This window comes from Puntigrus tetrazona, chromosome 9 (genome assembly GCF_018831695.1).
Source record: "Puntigrus tetrazona isolate hp1 chromosome 9, ASM1883169v1, whole genome shotgun sequence".
NCBI classification, from domain to species: domain Eukaryota; kingdom Metazoa; phylum Chordata; class Actinopteri; order Cypriniformes; family Cyprinidae; genus Puntigrus; species Puntigrus tetrazona.
Window position 1 is genome coordinate 17,113,422 of NC_056707.1, and position 18,789 is coordinate 17,132,210.

The 18,789-nt window shown below is 36.6% G+C and overlaps 1 protein-coding gene across 1 annotated transcript; it reads right to left on the bottom strand.

The window, feature by feature from the left end:
* Positions 1 to 3,595: 3,595 nt before the first annotated feature.
* On the bottom strand, positions 3,596 to 18,006 carry LOC122352140 (cytokine receptor-like factor 2). The gene is made up of 9 exons (XM_043249684.1): positions 17,829 to 18,006; positions 14,727 to 14,907; positions 10,478 to 10,605; positions 8,563 to 8,646; positions 6,817 to 6,974; positions 6,463 to 6,628; positions 6,076 to 6,178; positions 5,892 to 5,970; positions 3,596 to 5,191 (listed from the first exon to the last, which is right to left on the bottom strand). Exons 3-9 carry the CDS (start codon positions 10,557 to 10,559, stop codon positions 4,967 to 4,969), a joined length of 897 nt encoding a protein of 298 aa, XP_043105619.1. The 5' UTR covers positions 10,560 to 10,605; positions 14,727 to 14,907; positions 17,829 to 18,006; the 3' UTR covers positions 3,596 to 4,966.
* Positions 18,007 to 18,789: the final 783 nt, after the last annotated feature.

Below are 18,789 nucleotides of genomic sequence, written 5' to 3' on the forward strand. Positions count from 1 at the left end.
GATATTCTCGGTAGAAGGCCGGTGTGTGTGTGTTTGTCTGTGTCCATATCTTGTGTGTGTGTGAGTGTGTTTTATGGAGGAGGGTTCTCCTCTATAGTGAGCGTACATGTGTTGACATTGGCAGGACTTGATATTGGCAAATCAGTGTGCACAAATGGCCTCCCCCACTGAAGCGATAAGAATCTTATTAGTAATGTACATACAATTAGTCATGTTGCACCTAATTAGTCTGCTTGCTGTACTTTTGAACCCTAATTATTAATCTATTTCTGGGAGATTCTTAAATGCAGTGCTGGGACAACATTTGTTGTAGATTTGTATGTAACATTAGGTTGAAAAACTAGAAAGCTGCCTTGCTGTCTAGTGCCTTCATAAGCAGCTGCCTTCCCAACTAAAATGAAACCTTGGAAGTGAAAGATTTGGAAAGCTGCACAAAGGTAGCAATGCTATTTTAAACTGGTTTGTTGGATAGCGGTAGTCTTACTAAGTCTAGCTGGACTTCTAGTCACATTTTTTTAGAGTGTAGTGTCATCTGGTCTGACCAGCTTAAAGGTGCTTAAAACCCTTTTATACGAACTAGACTGGTAGACCATTTAGGACCAGCAAACAAAGCTTAGCTTACTCTCAACGTTTTTGTAGACACAACTTTGTTCCAATCTGAGTCCAAGCCATATTTTTAGAAGCATTTATATTCGGCCTGGATTTGAACTTGAATGCGCTCGTATTGAATTGGTCCAGTCCAGTCTTGAGTACTACTTGTTATTTTTCCCTTCAGAACTCACAATGCATTCTGGGGTTGCCTTTTTTATTTTAAAATGTATAATTTCTCTGCAAAAGCAAGTTCATGAATTTGCTACTACTAATACATACGCTGACACAGGGGTGTGAGTATTTAAGACATACTGCTATTGCATAAATAGCATATAAAACAACAGGTAACAGATCTACACAGGCTTGTGCTGAGTAGATTAACGCTGTGAATATCATCAGTTTGCGTTAAAGACACATCAGCCTGTGCTATCTAGAGTTTCAGAACTTGCCATTTAATTGAATTTAAATGTGGCAATGAATAAAGTACAGTAATTCCTCTTGCTTCATCCACAATGAATTCTTGGATTGCCCTCTACCCAAAACCAAAAAGAAGGTATCTAAGAATCGTAATCATGGTGCCAACCTTTTGGAACAACCTCGATGTCGGGAGCTGGCCTGTGACGCCTTACAACACGGCCTACGTAGGCAGCATGCTTGGTTTTTAAACAGAGCGCCTATATAATGAATGTACACCATTCATCCTTAAGGAACAACAGTACAGTTTTAGGTTGACCTTTGGAGAGCACTGAATACAACATCAGCTCATTGCCGGCTCCACGCCCACTACCATACATCCTCCTTATTCTCCGCAGAGACTTCCTCCTCTCATCTGCGCTAGTGGCAAAAACTAATAATCAAATCTTTCCTCCCACAGACACAATGGTTTCTTTGGAAAGCCCCTGCCAAACCACCTATCTCTTTGTCTGTTTTTCATACGGTAGACTTAATCGATGCACCAGCCCAATGACAACTAACTTCATACTCCGAAACCTTCGGTTTGTGTAATTTGCCTGTCTGGTGTCGTCTTCCATAACCACAGAGGAGAGTCTTTGCAAGTGCCAGAGGAACAGGCTTAATCGTGACAGGCTCATCTTGCAGGTGAGGTCACAAGTAATAAGCACTAATGAATACCAGATCAAGCTTGGCACAATCAGGCTTACTGCAACACAGACCTTATACTCCTCAAAAAGAGCTTTATTTTGAGAGGAGCACCGAGACTGTTAACACAGGAGGGGGAAAAAAACGGCTGTCAAGCTCTCGCCTTGTCTGAGGCTCTCCGCTGCTGTACGTTATATACGCGCGTTGCATTTGCAAACGATTCTTCCATTTGTCAGGCTGTTGGCAAACCTGTCACGCTCGCCCGGTGAAAAGCAAATAATTTATTTATTTGAGTTCAACATAATTAGAAGCATTACCCCAACGCTTGGCAGTGACACCTTTTTATGTTATCGAGAGCGCAAGTGCAAAGAGTTAAGATACGCTTGTTGGAGGTGTGGAAGTTTTCACTTTATTAAGCTTTAATATAATTAAATAGCAACAGCACGGAGTTGTTTTTTTACTTACCTTTCTAGAATGCTAGAAAGGAAGAACATACATCTGACTGGACCCGAAAATGCTTTTGTCAGCAATTTTGTGCAATTTGACACGGAGTTTGGAAGTTCACAAAAACAAGCTATTCTTTTCCATTTCCGGGTATTTGGCGTGGGTTACTATATAAATATGTTATTCATTCCTCCAGAACGTTTGGGCTTCAGAGGAAACATGTTGATACTATTGCTTCTTTCTTCAACTCTAAATAATTGAATAGAAAAGAGGGCCTCCACGGTATTTTTTTTTTTTACAGTCTTCACGAGAATCTTAAACATCTGTTTTACTGTGCATCCAGCGAGCACGCGCTCACGTACAACCCAGAAGGTGACAAAAGAGGCGTTTCTTCCAGCTTTGAGATTTTTGATAAAAAGGAGCATCAAGAAGCCCAGCACACGTACAATATGGTCAGCCTTCAGTGGGTTTGCTTGCAGTAACATTTGTCACCCACCATTTACCGCCTGGGGGCCCTGACACATTCATCATAGCATATTAAAAACAAGTTGATGAGAGCGAAAACAACGCAGAGATGTGTAGCGCTTTACATCTCCCTTAAGTGTCTGCTTCAGGGACAGTTTATGTGCTAGAGATGGCGGCGCTTTGACATTGTCATCTTCTGTCATGTCGCCACAGCTAGTCATCCCTCCACCTGCACGTTCTTGAGGTGCCACAGAAGGCGCATAACTCGTCTTGCTCTTTGTGCAGAATGTCTCGGGGCCTTTATGATAATGAATGCATGAACTGGGTCTTCCCCCACTAAAGCATTACAATAAATAAAACATTTTAGTCCAGCAAGGCTGATCTCTGTTGTGTGCGTGTTTCCTGGTATTTAAGAGTAAAAATCATCACAGATAGACCCACACATTTTTGCTTAATGCTTTGGAGAGCAATTCACCAGGGAACCCGATTCATTCCCGTTTGCCAGACAGAAAAGCACAATGTATAATTAAAAGTGTAAAGTGTAAAGATGTAATTGTTGGAGTGTTGATTATCGTTAAATAGCTCTGCAGAAACATGACTGTAAGCCATATTTAGCATACTTAATTTATTAATCGAGCAAGCTGTTTGTTGCTCTTATGTAAGCTGGAGGAGGTATGAAGAGCTGGTATGAACTCTCATATAACAGCTGATTGTTAGCCTATTTGAACGGACAGTGATTACCATGTATGAAATACAAACCCACCTCCAGTGCCCCTTCTTGGAAACGAGTTTCTTTGTAAGAGGCGTAGATGGAAATTATGTATAGTGAAAGTAGTTTGTCTTATCTGCTATCATTTATTATTCTGAGTAAACTTTTTCGTTGATCTTTTTTTTTTTTAAATTAAGGTAATTTCCCAGCGCTCTATCCAAAAGATCAATATTATTGAACCGTCAGTTAGCACACAGGTGTTACTGGGGAAATCTTGTACATCCAGGCTTTAATCACATCCTCCCCATAGAAATGGTTTTGAGTATCAAAGACAGTTAGCAATACACCACTGGTGGACATAAAGATGAAGCTCTTATTCAATCCAGTAAAGTAAAAAAAATACATTAATTTTTAAGCAAAGAAATCGACAAAACATAAAAATAATTTAAATGTAATAGGTGGGAAATTGATTTGCAAAATAAAAAGACAGAATGCATTTCATTTTCAGAATTCACAGAACGGGTCCTGAAACTTTGTGTAAAAATGCCTTTACCTTTTTCTAATTGCATATTTACCAAATATATGATTAATAAAACTATTTAAATGAAAAAAAAATGCATGACAAAAAGTACACTGGAATATATAACTATATTACATATTAAAATTTTAGTACATGTTGCATTTTATTTCTTACAATCTTTTTTGTTTTTCCCCTGTACATTTTCAGGTTTAAATGTAGGAAAATATTCAGTGTGGTCTCACTGTTTTGGACCGCACTTCTGAAGCCAATCCTATTACCATACAAAAAAAAAAAAAAACTGCCTGGTCAGTGTTCCTAAACTGCAACAGGTATGACTGAAACTGTACATTTTTACCTTTGTGAATCCACCTGTGTGGTGTTCATTTTTGCTTCTATCTCTTAATGATTGTTTGCTTATATTCTTCTTTACCCCCATTCCAGTTCATCAATCACAACAGATCTGAGTGTGTGGCTGCTGCCCTGGCTTTGTTACGCCGTCACACTGAAACTCCACATCTATTATGCAGTTTCACATTAATCTTTTAAATCAGTCTTCAAATTAACGTACATCCTCCCTTAAGAGAGGGATGTGATGCTGTGAAGAGTGTGTTCCTTGTTGGCTTTGATATGGCTCAACTCTTCTTTAACACTTTAGGATAGTCAGAGTGCCCTCCATTGTCCAATTATTGTACTGCACTCACATTGTTTGTTACAAGCTGATGTGCTCAAATGATTTTTGTTGTGCACTAGCCTGCTTTAACCACAATCCTGATCACAGACCTTAGGATCAACCAATGAGAACGATAATACCTAGAGAAATATATCAGGTATCTTTTCTATTCATCTCAAAGGCACTTGTTTGGCTTACTCCGGAGCACTGGAAATACGTTGCGTAAAAGACTTAAGTTGCATCAGAATAGGTGGCTAATTTTGAATGCCCATTAATGGAGAAAGATGCTTTTTGTATCCAGATGGTGTAGTTACAGATTCTACCAGCAGGGGCTAACAGAGCCATGCTAAGCATCCACACAATGATGATCACAAACCTGAGACACTAGCGAGCAGAGAAGGTTTTAGCCCATGTGTTATAAAAGACTTAAATTGGCTCATGGGTATGATATCAGCCCCTCTCTGTGGTCTTAAAGGGCAATATATCCCATCACACTTTGAGAGTACGGTAGTTCTGTGATTTCACAAGGTGTTTCAGAGGAGTAGATGGGGTATGTGCTGTCATGTTGCTCTGGGAGGGTGTGCATGGGCTCAGTTACCAAAGTTTGATGTTGCTCTTCAATTTCACCCTTGTAAATGATCTCAATATCTGTTGTTGAGCACTCCTCATTCCAATGTGTAAGGTTTCCATACCACTAAGAAAGGAAATGACGACAAAAATGATTTTTGTTAGAGCTAATCAATCATGACTACAATCTGTAAAAAAATTAAGTTTCCAAAACATTTTTTTTGTGTGCGAGACATTTTAATAATCCAAAGCAACTTTTTCCACAATTAGGAACTTTTTGTACATTTGAAAGGTTCCACTGATGTTAAAGTTTCTTCATGCAACAATGGACAATAGCACTAAACACTATTATTAAGAGTGGGAAAATCCAGAGACCATTTGACATGAGTTGACTCAGTAATTTTCACAGGAATTGCAATTGAGTTCCCCCGGAAAAAAACCCCTAAAAACTAAAATAATTACTTATGGATTTGAACATGAGGGCGTGTAATTAAAAACAGAATTTTTAAATGCCTTAAACTGTGCTCTTTTAATGTATTAGATCATGTTTTAAGCCCGGTTGGCATTACAAGTAGGCTGAACAGTTTTGCGAGTATTTTAGTCATATTTAATCTGCATATGTCTATTTAAATTTTGAAATACTGGGCAAAAGATTTTAATCTCTCAGGTTAAAAACCTCTCTTAAAAACTATAATGGTTTGTTTTACAATATATATTAATTTCGAAACGTTCCTATTGTAAAACAAAACCTATAAATATCTAAAAAGATATTTAGGTGTATTCTGTCAAATAAATGCATTTAATATTATGGATCCCATTGGTCGTACCTGAAACTGTTCAGTGTCCATGATTTTATTTTTGAAGTGTTTGGGATCTGGTACTTCAGGAAAGATCAGTCTTCTAACTCTTCAAGACCAAAGAATGTCAAAGCATTCAGACGTTTGATAAAAAAAAAAAAAAAAAAAAAAAATAGTATCAAGGATCTTATAATAGCGGCTGGATAATACTCACCCCTGTTGAGTCACGAGACAGACTAGAAGAAATGTGGTTAGTGGCAGCACAATTATCAAAATGTAAACCCAAATGTAGGTGGATGCTTCTACCATACAAACACCTGTGAACAAAATGTTTATTTATGAAGCTTTTTAGACGCACATAAAAGAACATAATCATTTACTTCTGTTTATATTTCATTTGACTTATCCAAACCAAGAGTACAACTACAAAAGTGATTCATATAGAGACAAATTAACATGAGAATAACCACAAAAACTCCAGAGTTCAATACAAATAGTTTAGAGTTCAGTACAAGCTAGCAGAGAGATGATAAATATCTTGAACCATACAAATTGCTATGGCTGATGAACACATGGTATTTCAAAGACAAAGAGACAGTACCTTCATTGTTTTCCCAACTTTCCACTTTGGTCCACTTGCTCCAGTTGCTGTTTATACACCAGATCTTCATTCTTATTCTGAAATCGTAATTTGTTTTCATGCTGAGACTGGACAGGTCCAAATTGTACACCTTGTGTTGATGTCTCACTTGAATACTCTGACCTCCCTGCATGTAAGCAAATGCATACAGACTGTAAGATTTTCCAACTTTGCACTGCTTTATATAGCATATGTCATTTTACATCAGATTCGTAAGCACGTTTCTAGCAAATACAAGTTTGGGTTTTCTCAGGTTTGTGTGAAAAGTGAGCCTTACTGCATCTCAAAAAGTGTAAGTGTCTGAGTGTTATGTACCTTCCAGTCTTTGACACACTGGCTCTTGTACTGCACTTCAGCGTCATAACAATATGGTGATATTATATTATCAGGGGTCCTCCATCTTACAATAATACCATGTGGTGAATTACTAATATTAAAAACAATCTGGTCCGGGTCAACATCTAATATTGCACCTTGGAAAGAGCAGAACAATGATGAGTACTGTCTTGGCATTTAGCTGTTCATTTCCCAAAAATTAAGTAGCAATACTAAATAACAGATAACATGAGATATCCAAGTCGCAACATCTAACTACTGGGGTTCCTCAGGGCTCAGTTCTTCGACCACTTGTTTTTTCTGTCTAAATGGCATCACTAGGTTCTGCTATTTAGAAACATGGCTTTTTATGCTGATGACACTCAACTCTACCTCTCATTCTATCCCGATGATCCTACGATAGCTGCTCGCATCTCAGCGTGTCTAACAGGCATTTCTTGCTGGATGAAGGACTATCACCTTCAACTCAAACCAGCCAAGACAGAACTGCCTGTGATTCCTTCAAAAATTATATTACAATTTCACCATCCAGTTAGGCTCATCAACCATAAGTCCTTCGAAAACAGCCAGAAACTTAGGAGTTATGGTTGATGATCAGCTGACTTTTTCAGACCACATTGCTAAAATTGCCTGGTCTTGCAGATTTCACAATCAAAAAGACTTCATAATCAAAATGATCAGGACCATTCTTTCAGAACATGCTTCACAACCCCTTGTTCAAGTTCTTGTTTTGTCCAGGCTGGACTATTGCAATACTCTCTTGTCAGGTCTTCCAGCCCATTCTATTAAACTTTTACAATTAACCCAAAAGCGGCAGCAAGATTCCTTTTATTAAGGCACCAAGGTTATATCACCATTGTGCAAATCACTTTTAATTTTTCCTCAATTGCATTTGTTAAAGGAATACTGTTTTACAACTTAATTTGTCTGCTTATGCATCATTGACAGTTCGGTTTAAAGGTGAACCTACATTAATCATATGTTGCAGAAAATGCCAGGGTTCAACTTTCAAGCACTTTAAAGCCATCTACCATCTAATTCAAAGACTGGGTGTCTACAGATATAAACAAGTTAGATTTAAGACATTTTGAAGACCTTTTTAATACCACCTATATGAAATTTAAGACGAAACCTCTGATACCAATCACATATTATTTAACATATCTAATCTAATAATATTTTTTTCAGAGCCTTGAAAAAAAAAAAATTTAGATTCATAAACTTTTAAGGATTTCGATGACCTGTGGTAACCCTGCAATGCTGAAAAAATTCAGATTACAATACGAGTGTTTACAGTATGAAATTGACTGAATAACGTTTAAAAAATGTGGGGTTTTACTTAATGAATGGGAAATGTTCTGATGTGAGTCTTTGTCGGGTGTACAGGATATACCAGCTCATATGAACACCACCCCCTCCTCAGGCCTTTTGATGTGGCCTACAAGACAGCTCATGCACCATGATGCAACGCTACTTATCAGCAAGCCTATCATCATCATCATCAGGTGTTTGTGTAAACGTTTACTGACAAAAATGTGCTCGTCATAAGCTCCATTCCTAAAAATTAAACCTATGACCTTTACAAAACATTTTGTGGTGAATCTAATTACACTGCTTTTAGGGGACTTTCTATGCTACTGTTTTTCCTTTCTCACGATCTTCAGCAACAACAATTTCTAGTGTTTTGTAGTTCTTGATGGATAGATTGTTTTAAACAATAAATACTGTTATATTGTTCTCCGTGGTTCTCCATGCCTCCTCTCTTCACAGCATTCTTGCTGGCCCTGGATTGACGCCTTTCCGGTGACTCTACGAGTAAATCATCAACAGCAAATTCCATTTTATATGTTGCATTTACAGACGTGGACAAAATTGTTGGTACCCTTTGGTCAATGAAAGAAAAAGTCACAATGGTCACAGAAATAACTGTTATCTGACAAAAGTAATAATAAATAAAAATTCTATAAATGTTAACCAATGAAAGTCAGACATTGTTTTTCAACCATGCTTCAACAGAATTATTTAAAAAAATAAACTCACGAAACAGGCATGGACAAAAATGATGGTACCCCTAGAAAACACTGAAAATAATGTGACCAAAGGGACATGTTAATTCAAGGTGTGTCCACTAATTAGCATCACAGGTGTCTACAACCTTGTAATCAGCCATTGGGCCTATATATATGGCTCCAGGTAATCACTGTGTTGTTTGGTGATATGGTGTGTACCACACTCGACATGGACCAGAGGAAGCAAAGGAAAGAGTTGTCTCAAGAGATCAGAAAGAAAATTATAGACAAGCATGTTAAAGGTAAAGGCTATAAGACCATCTCCAAGCAACTAGATGTTCCTGTGACTACAGTTGCACATATTATTCAGAAGTTTAAGATCCATGGGACTGTAGCCAACCTCCTGGACGTGGCCGCAGGAGGAAAATTGATGACAAATCTAAGAGACGGATAATCCGAATGGTAACAAAAGAGCCTAGAAAGACTTCTAAAGAGATTCAAGGTGAACTTCATGCTCAAGGAACATCAGTGTCAGATCGCACCATCCGTCGTTGTTTGAGCCAAAGTGGACTACATGGGAGACGACCAAGGAGGACACCATTGTTGAAAACGAATCATAAAAAGCAAGACTGGAATATGCCAAACTACATGTTGACAAGCCACAAAGCTTCTGGGAGAATGTCCTGTGGACAGATGAGACAAAAATCGAAGTTTTGCCAAGGCACATCAGCTGTATGTTCACAGACGAAAAAATGAAGCATATCAAGAAAAGAACACTGTCCCTACTGTGAAACATGGAGGAGGCTCTGTTATGTTCTGGGGCTGCTTTGCTGCGTCTGGCACAGGGTGTCTTGAATCTGTGCAGGGTACAATGAAATCTCAAGACTATCAAGGAATTCTAGAGAGAAATGTACTAGCCAGTGTCAGAAAGCTTGGTCTCAGTCGCAGGTCATGGGTCTTGCAACAGGACAATGACCCAAAACACACCGCTAAAAACACCCAAGAATGGCTAAGAGGAAAAAATTGGACTATTGTAAAGTGGCCTTCTATGAGCCCTGACCTCAATCCTATTGAGCATCTTTGGAAGGAGCTGAAACATGCAGTCTGGAAAAGGCACCCTTCAAACCGGACACAACTGGAGCAGTTTGCTCATGAGGAGTGGGCCAAAATACCTGCTGAGAGGTGCAGAAGTCTCATTGACAGTTACAGGAAGCGTTTGATTGCAGTGATTGCCTCAAAAGGTTGCGCAACAAAATATTAAGTTAGGGGTACCATCATTTTTGTCCAGGTCTGTTTCATGAGTTTATTTTTTTTTAATAATTCTGTTGAAGCATGGTTGAAAAACAATGTCTGACTTTCATTGGTTAACATTTATAGAATTTTATTTATTATTACTTTTGTCAGATAACAGTTATTTCTGTGACCATTGTGAGTTTTTCTTTCATTGACCAAAGGGTACCAACAATTTTGTCCACGTCTGTATGTATAACCGTATTCTATTTTCCTAACACAAAAATAGTTATACAACTTCCAAAGAGGGATTCGGTTTGCCTAACAGAAGTTTAAATAGGAAATATACTAGTTCTGTCACTTAAAAGCTGAAGTACTAAAAATACTCAAAAAATACTCACCATTTTTATTATACTCAGCACTAGACTCAGGAACAAAGAGCAAGGAAAGGGCTACCAGGTGATACACACTCCAGCTGTTCATGTTAAGCTCCTCTCCCAGTTACTGGTCAATGAAGAGGTCTCAATCTCTAAAGCACAGAGGAAAAGTTGACACAATTTATAGCACCTGAATCATCAAACTCTGCTGTTCCTCCACTCATTTCCTTTCCATCCTCTCAACCTCATTTCTTATTCAGTGGTTCAGTGTAGTATGAGGGAGGGCTTTGATATTAACTCAGTCACATCAGTGGTTTTGCTTTAAATTCTTTCTTATTCACTTCACATTCATTTCTTGGGACTCCAGTAGATTCATGGTAGAAATTATTGTGGGTGATTTTACCCAGTTATAGGGAACTTTATGTTCTGTGATGCTATAGAAGAGGACTTTAATGTTTCCGTGCTCTTTCTAAACAGAAAAAAAATGCTGATAAAAAGAACCCAGGGCTTCATTGATAGTTGAATTTATAATGTAACATTATCAACATGTGAATTTAAACATCAAATTACCATACAATTAACAATAAATTTCTAAACTGGCTATTGATAAGCAAACAGTCACATCAAAATCAAACGCAAAAAAAAGGATATAATTTTTGGTGTCAATTACTTTCTTCTACTTTAGCAGGGTGTTTTAAATGTTATACATTGATTGATATGTATCAGCGTTTATGCGTATATTTTCTATACTGGATCTATCACTTACAGTTTTATCTCTCAAATTTGATTTGATTATTTATGATTATTTGGTATTTTCCCACGATTTTAAATTTACTAATGCTTTTTTTCAAGAACAGATTATCAGAAAGTCTAACCACAAGTTCTCGATCATGTTCAGAGTTCAAGAGCGGGTGTATATAACCAACCACAGATAGAGGAAGTAAGAGAACAAGGGTCAAGAGATGATCACACTAATACACTTGACTTACTTTCTTTTACTGAATTATTTTGGCAAGATCTTTAAATTTAATTAGCATTCACAAAGTCTGACCACCAGATGGCCTTCTTGTGACTGTGCCACAAATTATGCAAAATTGTGTGATGTATTTGTTTTATAAATGTTTTACTATCCATGTTTATAATAAAAAGAATTCTCTAAATTGTCGGCATTTTTCAACTGCACACAGCTATTCAAAATTGTGGTCATTTTAAATACTGTACGTTTATAAAAGTTATACGAGTCACATCGCTCAATAACAATACCTTACAAGCAGCTTGACAATCATCTTTATGTTCCAACCACAAAAGACAGATTTTACATTTTTGTATAAATTTCAAGACTTTTTCTTTATCATGAATTGCTCAAATCAGATTTTGGATATGAATTATCACACAAAAGCAGATGCATGGGAAGCTTTACGTGCGAACAGTCACATTTATGCGCCTGGAGCTGTTGTTTTGTAATAGATAATGATCATGTTTTTGCACACCGAGTATATATTTCAAAGGCAAAAGAGGAAGTGAGCTGGTAAGTTATTTACTTCTTATCTTGTCCGGAAGAAAAATCCTTCCAGTACACCTAATTAATTATTTTGTTTATTCGTCTAATCATTTGCCATCTTTTTAATAAAAACTATTAAAAGTAGTTTGCAAGTTCTGTTTAACCATTCCATTGAAATCTCAAAAAACACACTTAATATTTAAGAATCAGTTTCCCAAAAGCATTGTTAACTATTGTCCCAAGTTCTGTTACATTCTGAATTAAAAAAAAAAATAAAAAAATACAATATACACAAATGCTTGGGGTCTCCAAATATATAAAATATAGAAAGTTTGGTCCCACTTGATATGAGGTGGCTTTAAATACTATTTGCTGAAATCTGAGTCACATCTCTTATAAACAGCACCTTCTCCAATTAAATGGATGTGCAGTCACCTCTTCAACGGACGACCCAGGAAAGTGATAGATTTCTATACTAGGTTGCATTTCAAAGTGAGTCCTGCTTGGTGTAAACGATTGAAAACCTGTCTAAAATGCTGTAAATGTTTCTCCTCCTTTTTGGTATATACAATGATCGATGTCATCGATGTAAACAAAAAAACATTTTCTTTTAATGTCTTAAAGCACATATTCCATTAATCTTAAAAAAAAAAAGCCAGAAGCCACGAGCTTACATCCATCTGGGCTTTATATCCATATTTAGCTCACAACATGTGGTTAAAGTCACCAATACATATAAATAAACTGTATCATCCTTTTAGCATCAAACCCAACATTGATCATATACAGAGGTAAAATTGTTCAGCATAGGGCTGGGTGATATATATTGATCAATATATTATGTGCATCTAATCAGTAAAGCCGGTTCTTTGATTAGCGGTAAATCTCAGGTGATCAATGAACTGTCAATGATCAATGATTCAATCTTTAAGAAACTGCTTCAATCTTTAAGAAACTGCTTCAATCTTTAAGAAACTGCTGAAAACTCACATCTTTCAGCAATACCTGACCTCATCATAAAAAAAAAAAAAAAAAAAAAAAAAAAAAAAAAAAAAAAAAATACTCTCACTCTCATCTCTTCTTATCCCCTTGTTTATTCCTTCCCTTCTGGCATGTACTAATTTGAACACTCCCTGTGACTGGGTGTTATAAGCACTTACACTGTCTGTTTGTCTCTCTAAAAAAATGAATCGCTGTTGTACTCTCAATTGTAAGTCGCTTTGGATAAAAGCGTCTGCAAAATGACTAAATGTAAATGTAAATGTAACTGGCTTTACTGATGAGATGTGCATAATATATTGATCAACCCTAGTTCAGGATATCAAACAAGTTCAATAACTTCTTAGCAACAAACATCATCATCAGGCTAGTTTTTGTTCTTTAGGTTGAGCTTGAAATGAAACATTTTTTCAACCAGGACGTGGCACACATGCCATTAAGTCATGCTTTTTACTGCTGCTGTTGAACCAACTTCCTCTCTACTGACCCACCTTTACTTAAGGATCTCATTTATGCACCACAGCACTCCTAGCGGTGGGGAAGAAAAGTACAAAGACTTATCTGTTACAGAACATATTTAGCCAAATTTCCATTTCCGGACACAACTTAAACTTACATTAATCATTTGGTACAATGCAAATGCACAACAATTATTGTACATGTACATGTATTTACATTCTACATATTTTTTTTACACCTTTATGTAATTACATGTGTAATTATTTTCCATACTTACATTTAGAATTATTGACCCATCCCTTACGCCTTAACCCACCCTTAAACCAACCCATACCATTAACCTGTACCTAACCTTACCCATATTCCACCTTAACAGCAGAAGAAGTGTTTTTCAATACAATATTAACAAAATGAGTGTTGTTCATCAGTTAGGAACCTAGGTGTGCTGTTTGACAGCAATCTTTCCTTCGAAAACCATGTTTCTAGCATTTGTAAAACTGCGTTTTTCCATCTCAAAAATATATCCAAATTACGACCTATGCTCTCAACATCAAATGCAGAAATGTTAATTCGTGCGTTTATGACCTCAAGGTTAGATTATTGTAATGCATTATTGGGTGGTTGTTCTGCATGCTTGATAAACAAAATTCAGCTAGTCCGAAACACCGCAGTTAGAGTCCTTACTAGAACTAGTAGGAAGTATGACAAGTATATCAAACATTGGATAAATTTTAAAATCTTGTTATTTACTTATAAAGCCCCGAATGCTTTAGCTCCTTAACACCTGAGCGAGCTCTTATCACATTATAGTCCTGCACGTCCTAAAAATTTTGGACATTTGATTATACCTGAATATCAAAATCGACAAAAAGATTATTTTGCTATTTAGCACCCAAACTCTGGAACAATGTCCCTAACACTGTTCGGGAAGCAGACACACTCAGTTTAAATCTAGAATAAAGATACATCTACAAGTCTACAGTCTATAAGTCTATATGTTGAAAAATGTACCTAAATTCACATTTCTGAGAAGGTCATGCCATATGTGCAACCCTATCTAATGGTTTTTAACAAGTCAATAGAACATATATAGGATAAGCTAAGGATTTTTTTTGAAAATTACATATTGAACATATACATTCTTGAAGTCTCAGATCACAAATACTGCTTAAATGGACCATAAATGTATACAGGACCATAGTTTCAAAGATGCTCTGCATCCCAGAGTTTCTTTAATATCTCTACTTGTAATAGAGATTAATGAGACTAGTGCTCAGCATTTACGAAACACTAAATGACACTGACCACACCAACCTTGTCATTGCCACAGAGAGGACGGAGATGTCAAGGTAGGGAGCGAAGGGGAAAAGAGAGCGTTGATTCAAAAGATGAGGATAAATCTTTGAGCAGCACTCGATTCCGTCTGGGCTGCGGAGCAGTTCTCCCCCTCTGGGAAGGGCTGCGTGTCTGCAGAGAAACCGAGCTAAGACGAGACCTGTCAGGAACAAAGAGCGAAATTCCAATGATATGTTTAGCTAAAAGGGTGAGAGAAAAGTGAATCAAAGCAGTGCAGGATCAAAGAAACGCTTCAGTAAAGTCAACTTGGCCGCCAAGAGACCAGCAGGGGATGCATATGATTTATAAGTTGTTCTTCAGAACCTTCTGATGTTGAAGAATTGATTGTTATTGTTGCTAGAGAGAAGAAGAGGGATATGTGGGACTGAGGTGGAGGGTCACCTATTAGCGCTTCAAAAGTGGAGCTCTGTGATGTGTGACCGTCGTCAAACACTGGTCTTGAACAGAGGCAATGGAACACGTCAGGGCCAATAAGCCACCGCAACAAACAATGGAAAATAAAAGCGACAGTTGTTTTGTTTGCTTTGACTTGACTTACATACAATCAGACAAACAGCTTTTGAAAGCCAACATGACTGCGAGTGATGATCAGCGGCAGTTTGTTTGAGTCGTGGGCACGGTAAAGGTCAGCTAAAGGGTCAACGTCAACAGTATGCAACGAGAGATGTCGAGCTCTCTGATCTACTGTTGCTTTAAACGGAACTAACAGCAGCTTGAGATTTACAATACATTCTCAGAGCATCTGCATTAGGAAACCTGCAGAATTATGTGGATATTCAAGAGCCCAAGACACATCTCCCATTCTCTTTAAAAGCCAGTTGCGGTTGCACCGTAGCGGTTTCGCTATGAAAATGGTAACTGTGTCAGGCTGAAACTAGCAAAAAACACTTGCTGCTGGGTGTATGGTAGGGCCCTAAATGTTCGGTAACAGTAAAGGTCAGTTTCAAAACCTACTTTTAATCAGTTATCAGGTTCGGTGATCACTGGCATTTTGCTGTGTACACAACAAAAGCGTCTGAGCAAAAACATGTTTATAGTGAGCTAACCACACTAACCACTAGTTCCTTTGAGGCACAAGTGAGCATTATCAGCCTCATTCTGCATTAAATTTTTTTTTATAAAAAATAGAATATTTAATAAACTACTGATTCTTTAGTCTTAAAAAAGAAAATTTAAAAATAAATAAAATTAATGAAATAAAAACCTTACAAATATGTTGTAGTTTTTCTCATTATTTCATGGATGACAATACAAAAAAATAAAATAAATAAAATAAAGGATCTAACTATTATATTTAAATGTGTGTGTGTGTGTGTGTTGGGAGATGTAAATATTTTTTAAATAATAATGATGAACATAATATTTTAATAAATGACTGTCTGGTCAAAATATTCCACAATTTACTAACAAAAAAAATGTATCTTAAAAAAAACATAAAATTAAGGACACAACATCCTCAGATACATGTTGCTGTTGTTTGTGAGGTTTTTTTTTTTTTTTTTTTTTCAAACAGAATGAAAGAGTATAAAGGTGCGTGACATGACAGAGAACATGGCATGCAAGACATCTGAAGCGAGCACTGAGTGTATGTGTATGTGTGTGTGTGAGTGTGTGTGTGTGTTTATGAGATGCAGCCAGCAGACTGCAAGGTAAGAGTGGTCCGCTGGGACAACTCAGAAATAACAACAAAGAGTCATCAGAGGTCTGGATGAAAGCCCTGTCATGAAATATTTCACTTCTCACGGTCCACACCTCAATGAGTATGTGCTCATGGATTGACTGACTGAGGTTGCTGCCAGAGCACATGGGATTTTGACCACAACAAACCTTGGATCTAGCGGATACCTCAGCGCAGTCACATTTAATATCACAGAACACAATCACGGCATTACGTATAACCGCGCTTTAGCTGTGATATTCGTCAAAGGCATAGTGGGTAACTCACAAGTTAAGTCAAAACGGCTTTAGACTTTCTCAGAACTGTGCAATTTATTCAGAAAGGATTTTTAAAAATACAAACGCGCAAAACAAATATAAAGAAAAAGAACTGCATGCTTTTTGATGGAAAGAATATGTTGAAAGTTCATGTTTGTTATGAATCTCGACCTGTTTCTTCTCCCGGTTCGTCTTACTTCTCACAACCATTACCGTTTCATTTTCATTTCAACAGTGCCATCAAGTGGATTTTCTTTGTCTACTTAGTAGCTGCAAATTCAGGGCAGAAATATAAAAGCACAAACATTATTTTTTAACACTACAAAATAAAAAAAATAAAAAATATATTTGGATTTTCACCAAATTCCAGTGAAAATGTGTAAGAATTCTCAGATTCATAAATAAGATAATGTTTTAATGTCATGTCACATGTTGTCAAGGAACACATAGTTTCCCAAAGTATCAACATGTGGAAACAATTGTACATTTCCTGTTATCTGAAGAAAGTTAATGGTTTTAAACCAGTCATTTTAATATCAAAGCACTTAACACTAGTATTATAATTACTTGCAGGCTGGCAATTCTAAACCCATGTCAAGGTTGCATTTGAAGAAAATTACTTAATATTTATCTGACATGTACAGTATTCTTGGAGTCGGACAAGGCAGTTCACATTACAGAAGATTGCTTTGTATTATGGCCATTTTGGTAAATTGCATTGGCCTTTGATCTCTGCTAGTTGATTGACTTGCATGGTTTTCATTATAAAGACTTGCGAAGTCTGTCTGCATGTTGATGCTAGTAAACAAAATCAGAGACATAATACTGCGTCCAGCTGTGCTTAAGATTGCAGATCAGCTTGATTACAGAGGCTTTGAAAGGCTCTAGCTTTCTACGGATGCTTATTACAAAACAAAAGATGAAGTTTCAGCGTTCTGTTAGTACTGCCACAAACGTAGCATAGCGATATTTTTACATGGCCTAATAAAAGTCTAATGTAGAAGAATAATATACAATCTGCCATGTCAGGCTGACTTATTAGCGCGCCATTACAAGGTCGCATACTAAACAAACAAATACACAGACGTCAAATGTTGATTCGTTTGAATCATTTTACAACCTTACCTGTATCCCGTAAGCTTCTGCCGAAGAAAACAGTCCGCTACAACGTACTACAGGTGGCCTAACAGTATAAAAGTTCGTAAAGGTAGTATTTACAAGGACATCTTCACTACAGTAAATTACTGTCCGAGACATAAGGCAGGGCCAGTCAGTATGTATTTGATAACAACAAAAATGCGCGTCCGCGTGTGCTTCTAAATTGAAAATGGCGCTAATGCTAATGTAAGCCTTGTAATTGTAGGCCTAGGTCAGTTTGAAAAAAGGTTAAACAGATTTTCATAGGAAACAAAAATAAACCTAGTAAACATAATAAAATATTTTTTTAATCAATAATAAAAAAAAATAAAAATACAAAAAGCCTTGCCAGCAGAATGAAAAGCCTTTGAAAAATAATACATAATTTTAATTGGCACGCAGTTTTATTGCTTTCAGTGGTGACATTTTTGTCCTTAAATGTGACCTTAAGACTTTTATAGGGTAAATTTAGGTAAATTGGGCCATTTTTAAAGTGTAATATAGGTACCTAAAATTTTACTTTGTTATATATTTTATTATTATTATTATTATTATTATTATTATTATTATTATTTATTTTTAATGTCCAGCAATAATATTATGATTTGTATAGTTTATATTAAGTGTCATTTGCAGGCTATACCAATAATCATTTCGAGATCATATACTGATATATGAAATTCTAATGGTCTGAATAGATTAAGATTAAATATCAGAATATTCATAAATTAGAATATTGATCAAATTAACTCTACAATATGTAAATAGTGTGTCCATAACACAAGCAACTAACAAACTAACAAATTTGTACACATTTTGTTCTTTGCATTTTATTCCATTAATAAAAACAGAAGAACCTAATAATATTTGTTTTCCTTGAGTGAGCAACCTCATCATTTAGAAATGTCTTATGCTGAATGGGTTTCTATCTTCCACCACAATACGGTTC

Excerpts from the sequence above, each read along its gene's own strand:
- LOC122352140 (XM_043249684.1), bottom strand. The coding sequence starts at position 10,559 with ATGAACAGCTGGAGTGTGTATCACCTGGTAGCCCTTTCCTTGCTCTTT. Across the intron at positions 6,629-6,816 it reads AGTGTGTCAAAGACTGGAAG|GGAGGTCAGAGTATTCAAGT; the intron begins GTACATAACACT and ends GCTTACATGCAG. Across the intron at positions 6,179-6,462 it reads AAGTTGGGAAAACAATGAAG|GTGTTTGTATGGTAGAAGCA; the intron begins GTACTGTCTCTT and ends TTTTGTTCACAG.